Source organism: Ascaphus truei, chromosome 22 (genome assembly GCF_040206685.1).
Source record: "Ascaphus truei isolate aAscTru1 chromosome 22, aAscTru1.hap1, whole genome shotgun sequence".
In the NCBI taxonomy this organism is placed as follows: Eukaryota; Metazoa; Chordata; class Amphibia; order Anura; family Ascaphidae; genus Ascaphus; species Ascaphus truei.
Window position 1 is genome coordinate 14,285,701 of NC_134504.1, and position 14,368 is coordinate 14,300,068.

General features: G+C 55.1%; 1 protein-coding gene across 3 annotated transcripts in view; it reads right to left on the reverse strand.

Annotated features, from left to right (window-relative positions):
- Nucleotides 1–446: 446 nt before the first annotated feature.
- The window catches only part of AATK (apoptosis associated tyrosine kinase), a 41,333-nt gene continuing 27,411 nt past the window's right edge, over nt 447–14,368 (reverse strand). For 2 of the 3 annotated variants that reach the window (XM_075580044.1, XM_075580043.1), the window contains exons 8-13: nt 13,521–13,642; nt 9,121–9,270; nt 5,046–8,025; nt 4,019–4,181; nt 3,540–3,770; nt 447–3,114 (exon numbers count right to left, since the gene is read on the reverse strand). In XM_075580044.1, coding sequence (XP_075436159.1) covers nt 3,086–3,114; nt 3,540–3,770; nt 4,019–4,181; nt 5,046–8,025; nt 9,121–9,270; nt 13,521–13,642 — 3,675 coding nt within the window. In that variant the 3' untranslated portion in view covers nt 447–3,085. The remainder of the gene's footprint in view (nt 3,115–3,539; nt 3,771–4,018; nt 4,182–5,045; nt 8,026–9,120; nt 9,271–13,520; nt 13,643–14,368) is intronic. The other variant, XM_075580045.1, reaches the window with a different exon arrangement.

Below are 14,368 nucleotides of genomic sequence, written 5' to 3' on the forward strand. Positions count from 1 at the left end.
ACAAGCTTCAGTAACACGTGGAGCACTTTGCTAAAATAACCTGGGTCATTTATCAGAGAAGATGCTAACCCACATGTGGCTTTATTGGTCTCGGTGCTGCTCGTTGGGTTGTGTTTATCGGATCAGAACCTCTTCTGGTCTCTCCACTGTCTGTCATGCTGCCTGTTACTGACTTCTCTGGGGGGGGGGGGGGGGGGGGGAGAGGAACACAAAGCCCTAAATATAACCTCCCCCAGGCCCCTTCTTGCCATGATGTCAGCAGCTGTGGTTTGACACTTGCGAAACTTACTATTGCATTCAACTGTGGAGAATCGGCTACGTTGCTGACTCGTGTGGTTGTCACGGGGTTAATAATGTTGGACTCCTTTTTTTATGCAGTGTCACAGTCCCGGGGGTCACCCTATTAAAGATCACACACCCCAAGAAACAATACGTGAACGCACCGCTCCAAAAAAAAAACCTCTTGCAATTTATTGAACCGTCATTGCACATTTTATCATATACCTCAAACTAAAGGACATGAAACGTAAAAACAAGGACACAAAGTATTCCATAACAGAAATAAAAACTAATGCCACATATATACCTCTTTACATCTCTTTGGCAACAATAACATAGGTATATCATCCTCTTTTCTCTTCATTCACTTGATACAATTGTAACATTGGAACACATTTCAACATTTTTACAAAAATAGTTGCGGAAGGCAGCTCTAGCTACACAAGGAAATGTCCGGTCCGCCGCCGACCGCCCTCGCGGGGAGGCACCGCCCGGAACCGTGGGTGTGCGCGCTGCTGGGAGAGGTGAGAGGCTGGAGGTTCATGCTTCATTTCATTCGCTCGGGGTCGTGAACCAGAACTCAACCATGTGACCGCCAAACGCCTCAATTCACAACAATACTTTATATAGCAGTGCCAGTGTATGTCGCACTGTACATAGAATACTACAGGCACAATGTATCTCTGCTAAAAAAATAAAAATAAACCTGTGTGTGTGTGTGTGTGTGTGTGTGTGTGTGTATATATATACATAATCTATATCATCTATTACAGGGTTATGACCTGATCCTGTATGGTATCGTCTATTCATTTTTTATTATTAAAGCTCGGCTAACATGGTACTGAGATATATATATATATATCTGTGTGTGTGTGTTTTATATAAATCTTAAAATCTTCAGGGCAGGAATTTGTTTTTGTGAATCATACGTTTCATGTTTGAGTCACTTATTCTGTTCTAGCGCCCTCTATTTATCTGCATGGTGTTTGTAGAGCGAAATAAAGACTAAATGTGTACGTTTGTAGACACACACACACACACACACACACAGCAGCGATAACGTTGAGGTCATTGTAAAAATAAATCCTTTGTACAGTGGCCCTTTTCCCCTACTTATATATACACAGGTGCGTGGTCTCTCTGGGGGCCCACATCTCCAGAGACCACCCACAAACAGCAGGACTTGGAACGATACACCGTTCATTTATAATCTGTTACAAAATATAAATATTCGCACACATCCACCTATATTACTGTTATATAGACACACCTAGCAATATATGTCAGTACGTACTGATGGAGGATGTCCGCCCCGGACGCTTGTCAGATGGCGAGTCTGCATTCAAGTGAAGCGCCTGCTAATCAAGCCCCCCAAGTCATTGTGTCCTCCCTGCTGCCCCTCCCCCCCCAGACTAAGCTCTGCTGGGCAGGGAATCGGGCGCTTGAATGGTGGTTCAGAACCTAATGCGGTGTTCAGTGCCAGCGCTTTAAAACATGCAGCCCTTTGCTGCACCAGAAGGTGCTGCCAGGCAATGCCAGTCATATTCACGTCTCTGAGACTTGGTCAGTCCCTCGCCTCCACCGAGCAGCGCGGGGGCCAGCCTGCCTTTTCTTTGTCTAGAGTTGGGGTAGCCAACTCCAGTCCTCAAGGGCCACCAACAGGTCCAGTTTTCAGAATATTCCTGCCTCAGCACAGGTGGCTCAATCAGTGGCTGATTGAGCCACCTGTGCTGAAGCATGCTCTTCGACTGAAACGCCTCTGCTGGAGCAGGGATATCCTGAAAACCTGACCTATTGGGGGCCCTTGAGGACTGGAGTTGGCCATCCCTGGGCTGGATTAAGGGGGCAAGTGATCAAGCGGGGGGCGGTGAAATGTATAGGGTTTAAATAAGACAACTCTCTTCAGCACGCCGCGTTAATCCCTTTCATCATAAGTAGACCTTAAAGCAGAGCCCCCCGACGAGAAATGGTTAATCTTGCATGTTTCGTTAACCCATGCGTTGCAAGCCCCGCTGGCCGGGAAAGGGTTAATACCAGCAGCACAGAAGGGATAAAATGCCAAGGGAAGACAGTCAAATGATGCCACGCTGCACAGAAGGCAGTGTCTTCGGGGGTTGGAGGGATCTGCCACCGCGTAGTAGGTGTCCCCCGTCCCCCCTCTTACAGACTTCTTGGGGGGGGGGGGTGGAGAAGTCACAAGTCTATGAACAAATATTCACAGTCACACTGCAAGCTGAGGGGAAACCGTCCATCGCCAGCTAGTGACTAATGATAAAACCATGGAACAGGCATCGGCGAGAGCTGCTCCAACCAGCTCGGAGAAGAAAGGGGTCAGTCAGTAAATCCATTAGTGGCCCAGTGACTCCTGGAGCGACCGAAGAGGTCGTAAAAGTCTGTTTTAAATGCTGCCATTCTGAGGATGCCCTCACAAATTGAGACTTGTGGCACGCACACATGAAATCACGCTATACCCCGCACACAGACACACAGAATTGGGCATTTGCACACATACACACCGCCCTAGGTGCTTGCACACCAACATAAAGCTCGAACACACTGCTCGCTCCATGTACAAACACTAACCACAACACACACTCTGGGATAATACCTCCCCAAGAAGACACAAAGGTGAGGATCCAATGACACAGACACACAACTGGAAAGATTTCCTGGACAGCAGCAAACAGAGAGAAGACCAATTAAACCTTCGCCTATAGACCCCAAGCTCCGCAGTGTGTGCTGTCCTGAGCTTCAGAAGGTCAGATGTGCACCCCCCACGTCAAGATGGGCTCCCAACGGCTTCAGGTCACACCCGCTCCCCGGCCTCTCGGTTTCCTGCCGAGACACAAGCAGAAGATCAGTGTCCCTTCCTAGGCCTGAGGGTCACAGCAGGCAGAAGAGCTCCCACTGTTACTGACACCATTCATTGGCCCAACATGAACTCTACTGGTGTTATTATTACCCAAATGTTCCAGACTTCAAGATCACAATTTCACAAGTGGTCACCAAACAGTATACTGCAGGTTGGTTTCACAATGAAGTGTGATCAGGAAAAGTGGAGGGATCTGATCTTTTCTTTAATTTGTGGCGGGTTAACTGCACATTTAACCCCTTCACCACAAGATGGTTTCCAAAGCAATGTCCCTCACATTGAGGGGGTGAAACATCTGGGACCCCCCCATGCACATTACAGGGTACATGTTCTTCTGTGGCCCTACAGCATGGCAGGGGTCAAGTAAAGCTCTGTGGTTGCCGCTCACCTCCTGCAGATCCCACGTCGGAGTCAGCCACGTGTGTGATGGAGAAGCGGGACACGGCCGTCGGAGACACGCTGAACCGCGAGAGCTGAACGGGCAGCGCGGGCTTCTGGAGGGGCGCGGGGGCAGGGAGGCTGGTTATGTCCGAATCCAGCATGGCCGGTGACGGCGAGGTGACAAAAGGGGACTTCGCAGGTACGAGGGGGAAGTCATCGTCCCACTCAAACCCACCACCTGCAGAGGGGAAAAAAAGGACACAGCAGGGTGATACTGAGCCTGTCCTTGCTATGTCCCATGACATGGTGACACAGTGAGAAAGCCTGACCCTCCACCAGCGTGATTTTGTGTGGCACAGCCTGCCGTGCAGGTTGACACCCGCACAAACCCTACACAGACCTCTCAGATGCTTCCCTCCCTCGATAAAGGGTACCTCTGCCCCCCATCGAGCTGTAGCTCTGCAGAAAACGTATTTTGAGCCTTACTTTCTTCCAAGAGGTGTCGGTCCGCGGGCTCCTTACAGGCGCTGGGCTCCTTACAGGCGCTGGGCTCCTTACAGGCGCTGGGCTCCACCTCTCGCAGTGCGGCACGCGGCCCATTACTAGGGGGTATTCCTGGGACCTCTGCCAGCTCCAGTGCTGGACTCTCCTGGAACCAAGTACAGGAAGGAGACTCAGGAGCGGCTTCGCAGCGATGTTGGGATCATTCCTGCATATACCAGGGCTGCACAAACTGGGGGGCATGAGATTTTCTGGGGGGGGGGGTGGTTACAGAGGCCCCGCGCTTCCCAGAAGCCTTTTAAATTAAATGCCGGGGATCGCACGAGGCCTCTGTAACTATACGCCAGAGCCGGAGGGGGGTGGGGGAGGGGGGCAGGCGCCGGGAGATGAGTTTGCACACTCCTGACCTACACAATGCAAGTAGATGCATTCTGCCACATCTATCTATGTCTCAATGCCCTGTATAGCGCGCGCACAGATTGCTGCCCCTGTGCGCCTTTTAAAAACGCCAAAGGAAAAACGAAGAATCAATCGGGATTCGGATTCCAGACATCTGGTGTTTACAATCCCCCCTCAAACAACCACTATTCCTAATTATTATTATTATCATTCATTTTTAAACGCCGTTCATTATATGCACTGAAGCAGATAGGTTACCGGCACACCCGTGATGTTGGCAAACATAAAGCTTCAAAGAAGCATTTCTCACGTCCAGCTTTGGGAGCAAAGTGCCATGTCCCGGATGGGGAAATGCATCTTTGTCACAGGTTGTGATGGGATAATGAAAAAAGAAGAAAGTTCTTTGTAGGAAATGTATAGAGCTTTCTAGACCTCACAGGTCTCTTCTTCGTGGGTTCAGAGCTTTCCAAACCTCGCAGGTCTCTTCTTCATGAATACACGTGTATAAGATTTGGAAAGCTCTGCACATTATATCCGGAGTTAAAGCATAACAAAAAGGTGTTCCTGGAACGCATTTGTGTACTGGTCACCTACCTCGTGCAGTAAAACTTACCTGGTCAAACAGGTAGACAGTGACATCATCATAGAAGGAGACAGCTATCTTCTTCCTGTCAAGTTCAGTGCACATAGTCTCGGGCAGAAAGGTGGGCATCTTCAGTAGGCTGCGAAGGTGCCCGGAGCTGCCGCTGTCCGTGATGACGATGGGAACCGCGCCGTGTTCCTCCTCGCTCTCCTCACTGTGCTCCTGGATGTTATAGCCCCGGAGCTCCTCATCGGACTCATCGCTGTCCTCGCTCTCCTGCACCTCATCTTCTGGGGACTCCCCCCCTCTGCCCTCCTTCCTAGGTAAGGGCGGGGAGAGGCATTTTGGAAAGTGAGGGGCACCCAATGCTTCTTTGTGACATGGTGTCCCCTCATCTTCCACTTGCAGGCCAGTGGTTAGGGTAATGTTGCCCGGTGCCCCCTGTTTGACAGTGCATCCTTTGGTCAGACACAACTGAACAGGGGACAACAGGAAGGTCCTGTGTGAGGCCAACTCTACAACCGGTAGCTGGGGGGAAAGTTTATCAAGAGAGGGGTCTTTGTGGCATTCTAGGCCCAACCCTTCATCCACTGAGTCTTCCCTCCCCACGAGAGGGTGTTGTTGGGACCTTTGGTCCTTTGGAACAGGGAAGGAGGGCGCAGGTGACAAAGACTTAGGGGAACCCTGACCCTCTTCGGCTATCACAGGCCTATATTGCTCATTTTTGGAGTCATCAAAACTCTCTGCTATACCAGTGTCTAATGTCCCCAAGATCAGCTTCCCACCCCCCATGGTCTCAGAGCTCTTCTCACGCTCCCGCTCCCTCTCTTCTTCCAGGTCACCCTCCTCTTCTTCCTCTCGGGTAAAAGAGTCATAGTCTGAGAAGTATGCAGAGTCTCTGTAGGGATTCTTGGCGTCTAGGCTTTGTAGCTCACTGCTGACTGACCGGGACATGGGTATCTCTCCATGCCCCAGGCTAGCCTCTGGGGGCTGACTTAGCTGGTAATAAGGCTCAGTGTCTCTGCTGTCCTGTGGTTCTTTCAGGATGAACTCAGGAGACTCATAATTCTCTGTGTCGTACCCACTGTCTAGCGCTTTCTGCTGCCCACAGGGGGCATATGTTCCAAGGCTGAAGGCATCACATGAGCTGGCAGTGGACAGCATGTCCAGAGAATCCAAGGAATCTGGGGTCCCAACTTGTTTCTGTATTGACCTAAAGGACGGAGCCATGTCACCCCGCTCACTAGAGAGGTCAGTGAAGATGCCAGAAGTCACCTCCATGGTGTCCTCGTCATCACTGTCACTTGACATCTGGTATAAATCCATAAGGAAGGATTTCCCTGGGCTTTCTTTTTCCTCACTGGTTGAGGGACATTGGCTGCTGAACCCCTCAGAGGATAAGCTGCGTGAGCATAACCCTTGGGGGGCAGTAATACTGATGCCCTCTTCTGAGAGGACAGGTGTTAGTGTGGGTTCTGACAGCACGGGCGGCGGTGAGACATCACAAAGCCCTGCTAAACTAGCACCAAGTGGATCCGTTTCTTGTTCTGAGTCTCTCTCTGCTTCGCTTGGTGATGCCAAAGGCTGGAGAATGGGGTCTGTAGGATCAGTGGGGGATTCATGGGATTCCCCCTGCACCCTCCTTGCCGCCTCTGCTGAGGATGCAGAGGTTTGGGTGGGTGAGCCGTCAATCTGTCTCTTCAACCAGCGTGGACATTCCTCCCCGCAACTAGCCACAATCCCCTCACCCTCTGACAGCTGCTGTACCCCTCCTTCCTCCAAAGAGTTGCCAGTCTCCCCCTCCCGCGACTCCATGATCTGCCAGGATTCCGGGCCGTACGGCTCTGTCAGTGCTTCCTGGGAGTCTCCGGAGCGTCGGTTGCACCAGGTGGCAAAGCTGAGGTCTGGGGGGACATGGGAGATGTTATTGTTGAAGGAGATGTTTGATGCCCAGTGCGGGGAAAAGGTAGAGAGACGAGAGGACACTACAGGCTGGTCCCCCTGAAAGCCACCGTATGGGGGGCTTCCTCCCCCACCCTCATTCAGTGGGATGGAGTCTGATTGGTCCCCGCAGACCTGCCGTCTTTTCTCTTCCCCCCCTGGCATCTCCAAGAATGACAAATCCGCTGTGCCCACCTGGGCCAAGCACAACTGCTTTAGAGATGGAGAGGCCCGCAGGGGATCCACAAACCCAGTGGCCCCACAATCCTCCTCCAAGGGGTCTCCCAGAAGTTGCTGCTCTGCCCCACCCCCTCGGGAAGATTCATAGTATCTTTCTCTGCTCTGACAGGGCAGCGGCCGCTCCTCTGCCCCACAGCCACTGCCGCCCGGGGGTTCCTGCCCCAGCAGAGGCTCCATAGACAGGACGACGGAAGGGCTATTGTCTGAGTCGCACAGATGCCCCCTCTCAGGAGCCCCCTCCTCCCTGGCACTGCCCTCCCCATACTGCGGGCTGTAATCCCGCCCAATGTTGCTGCTCAGAGTCTCCTCAATCCGGATGTAATAATCCCCTGCCACCGACGGGCTGCGGGCACTGAGCACGGGCACCACCTCAAGCGGGCGAGAGCCAGGGATGCCCTCCTTATTCTCATAGCATGACGGAGACACCCCCAAGCTGAGCCTCTCCCCCGTGCTTGGCGTGTAGTATATGTCCTGGTATTGTGGGCACCCAGGGCTCAGCGGGTACTGCTCGCGTCGCCCGCGCTCCCACTTGTACTCGAAGTTGAGCCCCTGGCTGGTCTCGGTCACCGTCAGCACATCGTCGCCGTCAGAGTGGAATCCGTCGGAGGAGAAGCGCTCCAGCAGTGGGAAGGAGGAGAGCTCAGCGTCATGGCGGCCACCACTGCCAGCGCCGCCTCCACCGTTGGGCTTCATGGAGCTCCAGCGCTTCTCAAACTCCTCCTCCAGCTCGCTGGCGCCCTTCACGCTCAGGTACGAGAGCAGCAAGTGCACCTCATCCACGGTGGGTCTCTGCTCAGGCTGCAGCCAGCAGAACTGCATCACCTCGAACCTGCAACGATAGGCACAGTCAGTGAGGGCCGTGTCCCACTGCCACAAGGGAACACTCTCTGTTGTGGGATGTGTGAGTTTCCGTGGCGTTATATCCATGGGATGTGTGTGTGTCTGTGGTGTTATAACGGTGGGATGTGTGTGTTTCTGTGGCGTTATATCCGTGGGATGTGTGTGTTTCCGTGGTGTTATATCCGTGGGATGTGTGTGTTTCCGTGGTGTTATATCCATGGGATGTGTGTGTTTCCGTGGTGTTATAACGGTGGGATGTGTGTGTTTCTGTGGCGTTATATCCGTGGGATGTGTGTTTCCGTGGTGTTATATCCGTGGGATGTGTGTGTTTCCGTGGTGTTATATCCATGGGATATGTGTGTGTCTGTGGTGTTATAACCGTGGGATGTGTGTGTTTCTGTGGTGTTATATCCATGGGATGAGTGTGTCTGTGGTGTTATAACCGTGGGAGTGTGTGTTTTTCCGTGGTGTTATATCCGTGGGATGTGTGTGTTTCCGTGGTGTTATATCCGTGGGATGTGTGTGTTTCCGTGGTGTTATATCCGTGGGATGTGTGTGTTTCCGAGGTGTTTTATCCGTGGGATGTGTGTGTTTCCGTGGTGTTATATCCGTGGGATGTGTGTGTTTCCGTGGTGTTATATCCGTGGGATGTGTGTGTTTCCGAGGTGTTATATCCGTGGGATGTGTGTTTCCGAGGTGTTATATCCGTGGGATGTGTGTGTTTCCGAGGTGTTATATCCGTGGGATGTGTGTGTTTCCGAGGTGTTATATCCGTGGGATGTGTGTGTTTCCGTGGTGTTATATCCGTGGGATGTGTTTCTGTGGTGTTATATCCGTGGGATGTGTGTGTTTCCGAGGTGTTATATCCGTGGGATGTGTGTGTTTCCGAGGTGTTATATCCGTGGGATGTGTGTGTTTCCGAGGTGTTATATCCGTGGGATGTGTGTGTTTCCGTGGTGTTATATCCGTGGGATGTGTTTCTGTGGTGTTATATCCGTAGGATGTGTGTGTTTCCGTGGTGTTATAGCCGTGGGACGTGTGTGTTTCCGTGGTGTTATATCCGTGGGACGTGTGTGTCTCTCACCAGCGGTCCGAGAGCAGCTGCTTGAGCTGATGTTTGGGCAGTTTGAGCTGCTGATCCTTGATAACATAGCACAGGACCTGGCGATCTGAGTATTGCTGATACGGCTGCCGTCCCAACTCAAAGAGTTCCCAAAGTGTGACTCCCAGAGACCTGTGTGAGGAGAGTCTTATCTCAGCAAAGGGAGCAGCCGGAATAGCAGAATCGGGAAATAGGAAATCAATGCTGCTGAACCCAGGATGTCTGTACTGAAGCAGAGGGTCCTTCGCGGCCGAACTGAGAGGTGGGGGGGAAACTATACAGGAACAGCAGAGGTTGCTGCAAGACCATAAGCATTTATCTGAATGTTTTACCCCTGCTCCTCCTCCTCGCGCGCCCTGCTGCTGCTCCTCCTCCTTGTGCGCCCTGCTCCTCATCCTCCTCCTCCTCACAAACCCTGCGCCTCCTCCTCCTAACGCGCCCTGCTCCTCCTCACCCTACTCCACCTCGCGCGCCCTGCGCCTCCTCGCTCTGCTCTCCAGCTCCTCTACGCGCACCCTGCTCCTCCTGCTCATCCACGCGCGCCCTGCTCTCCTGCTCCTCTACGCGCGCCCTGCTCTCCTGCTCCTCTACGCGCGCCCTGCTCCTCTACGCGCGCCCTGATCTCCTGCTCCTCTACGCGCGCCCTGCTCTCCTGCTCCTCTACGTGCGCCCTGCTCACCCTACTCCACCTCGCGCACCCTGCTCTCTGTCCTCCTCCTCGTGCCCTGCTCCTCCTCGCGCGTCCTGCTCCTCCATGCGCGCCCTGCTCCACCTCGCTCGCCTGCTCCTCCTCACGCGCCCTAATCCTTGCGCGCCCTGCTCCTCCTCCTCCTCCTCGCGCGCCATCCTCCTCCTCGCACGCCCTAATCCTCCTCCTCCTCCTCCTCCTCGCACGCACTAATCCTCCTCCTCGCGCACCCTAATCCTCCTCCTCCTCGCACGCCCTAATCCTCCTCCTCCTCGCACGCACTAATCCTCCTCTTCGCACGCCCTAATCCTCCTCCTCCTCGCACGCACTAATCCTCCTCCTCGCGCGCCCTAATCCTCCCCGCGTCTCCTGCTCTTCTCCTCGTCATGCACCCTGCTCCACCTCCTCGAGTGCCTTGCACCTCCTCCCTGCTCCTCCTCACTCTGCTCCTCCTCGCGCGCCCTGCTCCTCCTCGCGTGCCCCGCTCCTCCTCCTCCTCCTCCTCCTCCTCCTCCTCCTCGCACGCCCTAATCCTCCTCACGCGCCCTAATCCTCCCCGCGCATCCTGCTCTTCTCCTCATGTGCCCTACTCCACCTCGAGTGCCTTGCACCTCCTCCCTGCGCGCCCTGCTCTTCCTCGCGCGCCCTGCTCCTCCTCGCTCTCCCTACTCCTCCTCACGTGCCCTGCTCCTCCTCACGTGCCCTGCTCCTCCTCGCGCGCCCTGCTCCTCCTCACGTGCCCTGCTCCTCCTTCTTGCGTGCCCTGCTCCTCCTCGCTCTCCCTGCTCCTCCTCGCTCTCCCTGCTCCTCGCTCTCCCTGCTCCTCCTCGCGCGCCCTGCTCCTCGCTCTCCCTGCTCCTCCTCACGTGCCCTGCTCCTCGCTCTACTCCTCCTCGCGCGCCCTGCTCCTCCTTCTCGCGCGCCCTGCTCCTCCGTCCAAGTGCTCCGGCCTTTTGGTGGGTCCCTTACAGGTGGACTCCTTGCCCCCCATGTTTCGTAATGTCTCGTGGGGGAGCGATACTCTCAAGTATCTGGGAGTCTACCTGTCTGCTGCGGAGAACCTGGCCCCAGAAAACTTCAGTGATCTTGAAGAACGAGTTATCGCTCGTCTGGGGTCGTGGGTGTATCTGTCGAAAATGCTTTCCCTCAGGTGAAGGACCCTGGTGATCAACCAGCTGGTGACCAGTCAGCTGTGGCACCGGCTGATAGCCATGGGTCCAACCCCTGAATTTGTCAGCAAGATCCAGAGGAATTTGCTGGACTTTCTCTGGATGGGGAAGCATTGGGTCTCTGCGGGAGTTGCGTGTCTCCCTCTGGGAGAGGGTGGACAGGGAGTGGTGTGTGTCCGCTCCCAGATACACACTTTCCGCCTCCAATACCTGCAGAGATACCTATTCGCAGATCCGTCTCCGCAGTGGTGCCAGCTGGCGACCAGTTTCTTTCGCCAGCTGCGCAATATGGGGTATGACCGGCAACTGTTTATCATCAGGCCCGAGGGGTTAGGTAGAGACTTCTCGGTGCTGCCGGCATACTACCGGGACTTACCAAGGGCCTGGAGCCAGGTCTCCGCGACCAGGAAAGGACAGGCGGCGATGGGGGTGGGTTTCCTCGCCGAGCCCCTGCTGTTTTCCAGCAGCGAGGGCTCGGATGTTGGATTCACCCTATATCTGCCGCCAACTAATTCTGGCGCGGGTTACCAGAGTCGGGGATCTCCTGGACTACGAACGACAGGATAGGGTAGGGGCAGAGGTGCTCGTGCACCATATGGGTCTGCCTACTGCCCACGTCCCTCGTCGTCTGATCCAAGAGATTAAAGATGCCATCCACCCCCCGACTCACGCACCTTCATCGAGGGGGTATTGCAGACCCGAGAGCCCTGCCCACCTATCACCCCCAGCTCTCCAGATCTTTGCGTGGGACAAAAGCCACGGCAACCCCCTGTCCCCAACCTCAGCAGGTTGGGGGACACGTCCCCAGCATGTTTCCGCGGCATGCCAGGAAAGGGCTGTGCTCTCGCGTGATCCATACAGTGCACTACCTCGCCCTTGTCGCCCCAATATCATCTGGAGGCGGGTACTTCCTGCAAACGAGGGCGAGACGCCCCAGTGGAGGGAACTTTATTCAGAGGTGGTTCCCCGTCCCGCCGGGGATTTGAGTTGGAGAGTCCTCCATGGTGCACTGAACACGGGAGAGAACTTGGACCACTTCACGACTTCCCCGTCACCTGCCCCTTCTGTGGCCGGCCAATCAGCAAAACCAGATCAAAATACACCTTGCGCGCCCTGCTCCTCCTACCTTGAGTGCACTGCTCCTCCTTGCACGCCCTGCTCCTCCTCGCGCGCTCTGCTCTCCTCCTCATGCGCCTTGCTCCACCTCCTCGAGTGTCTTGCACCTCCCCTCCGCTCGCCCTGCTCCACCTCGCGCACCCCGCTCCTCCTTGCTCGCCCTGTGCCTCCTCGTGCGCCCCGCTCCTCCTCACTATGCTCCTCCCCACGCGCTCTGCTCCTCCTCGCCCTATTCCTCCTCGTGCGCCCCGCTCCTCCTCACTATGCTCCTCCCCACGCGCCCTGCTCCTCCTCACTCTGCTCCTCCTCGCCCTATTCCTCCTCGCGCGCCCTGCTCCTCCTCGTGCGCCCCGCTCCTCCTCACTATGCTCCTCCCCACGCGCCCTGCTCCTCCTCACTCTGCTCCTCCTCGCCCTATTCCTCCTCGCGCGCCCTGCTCCTCCTCACTATGCTCCTCCCCACGCGCCCTGCTCCTCCTCACTCTGCTCCTCCTCGTCCTATTCCTCCTCGCGCGCCCTGCTCCTCCTCGTGCGCCCCGCTCCTCCTCCCTATGCTCCTCCCCACGCACCCCGCTCCTCGTCTTTTTCTAGCTAATACCAGTGGCACTGCAGGGGTTAAAGTGCATTTCGAATGGTACTTAGATTCATCACCTCAGCAGTGTCAGAGGCGCCTGCAACGCATTGCTCTGCAGGTTGTTACATTGCTCTGCAGGTTGTTACATTGCTCTGCAGGTTGTTACATTGCTCTGCAGGTTGTTACATTGCTCTGCAGGTTGTTACATTGCTCTGCAGGTTATTACATTGCTCTGCAGGTTGTTACATTGCTCTGCAGGTTGTTACATTGCTCTGCAGGTTGTTACATTGCTCTGCAGGTTGTTACATTGCTCTGCAGGTTGTTACATTGCTCTGCAGGTTGTTACATTGCTCTGCAGGTTGTTACATTGCTCTGCAGGTTGGCACTAGAGGGGTTAAGAGCTGCCTTGCATCCCCGTTAAAGGGGTCTGTGGGGGTCGGATACGTAAGGGCCACACTCTGCTATTCTCCCCACCCGAGGAGGGGGGCGGGGAAGAGGAGGGGGGGGGAGTGGAAGAGAGACGGGAAGAGAGAGGAAGAAAGAGAGGGAGAGAGAGAGGGGGAGAGAGAGAGAGAGAGAGAGAGAGAAAGAAACAGGGAGGGAGAGAGAGAAGGAGGGAGAGGGTGGGAGAGGAAGAGAGAGAGAGAGAGCGGTATAGAGAGGGAGGGAGAGAGAGAGAGAGAGGGAGAGAGGAAGAGAGAGAGAGAGAGAGAGGAGGGAGAGAGGAAGAGAGAGAGAGGGAGCGGTATAGAGAGGGAGGGAGAGAGGAAGAGAGAGAGAGTGGAGGGAGAGAGGAAGAGAGAGAGAGAGAGAGAGAGAGAGAGAGGGCCTCTCACCAGATGTTGCTGGCCTTGGTCTGATCCACCACCAGCAGGTTCCCATGCACCTCGTCGATGAGCTCAGGAGCGATCCAGCGCAGCGGCACCCACAGCTGGTCCGATGTCACAAAGTAATCATCCTGCCGGGCACAAGCACAGCGCCCTGCTCAGCCACAGCTCCGAGCTCCCCCTGCTGCTGCTTCCTCCTCCTCCTCCTCCTCCTCATCACCCCACCCTCCCCGAGGATCAGCAGATGTCTGACTCACCCTGACGGAGAGAGGTTACAGAGTCCCCTCCTCCCCCTGGGGGCAGAGACGTGCTCTGAAGTGGGAGAGTGCCTACCCCCCCCCCCCCCGCCCCCTCTTCCTTAATCCGGGCAGCTTGGTGCCTGCTTTGGCACAGGCCTGGGACAGCTGGCACTGTGCCAAGGGTGTTTGGTTACAGACATCAGAATGTGTGTAACACGGTAACCAAGACTCAGAAAACAGGCCCGTCTCCCCGCCTACTGCCGTTTGGGGCAGGGGAAGCACGTAGATTGCAAGCTCTTCGGGGCAGGCGTATGTTACGGTTCCCTTGCTGCTCTCACCCCCCCCCCCCCCCCCATGGCGTGCACTTTATTTTGCCTGTCTGGTCATTTTGTAACGCACTGTGTCAACAAAATGATGCATACGCTGCCAGGTGGCGCACGGGGGGGACGGACCCTGTAAGCCGCAGCCCTGGGATAGCGCTAGGCATGGCACCCAGCGCTGCAATGTAAGGCTGCCACCATCACTCAATGGGCTATACATTTACATACGTAGAAGGTTAATATTCTGAAGCGGATTGAGAATAGTACATGGCAGGCGGGGCTCAACTTCAGGCCTCAA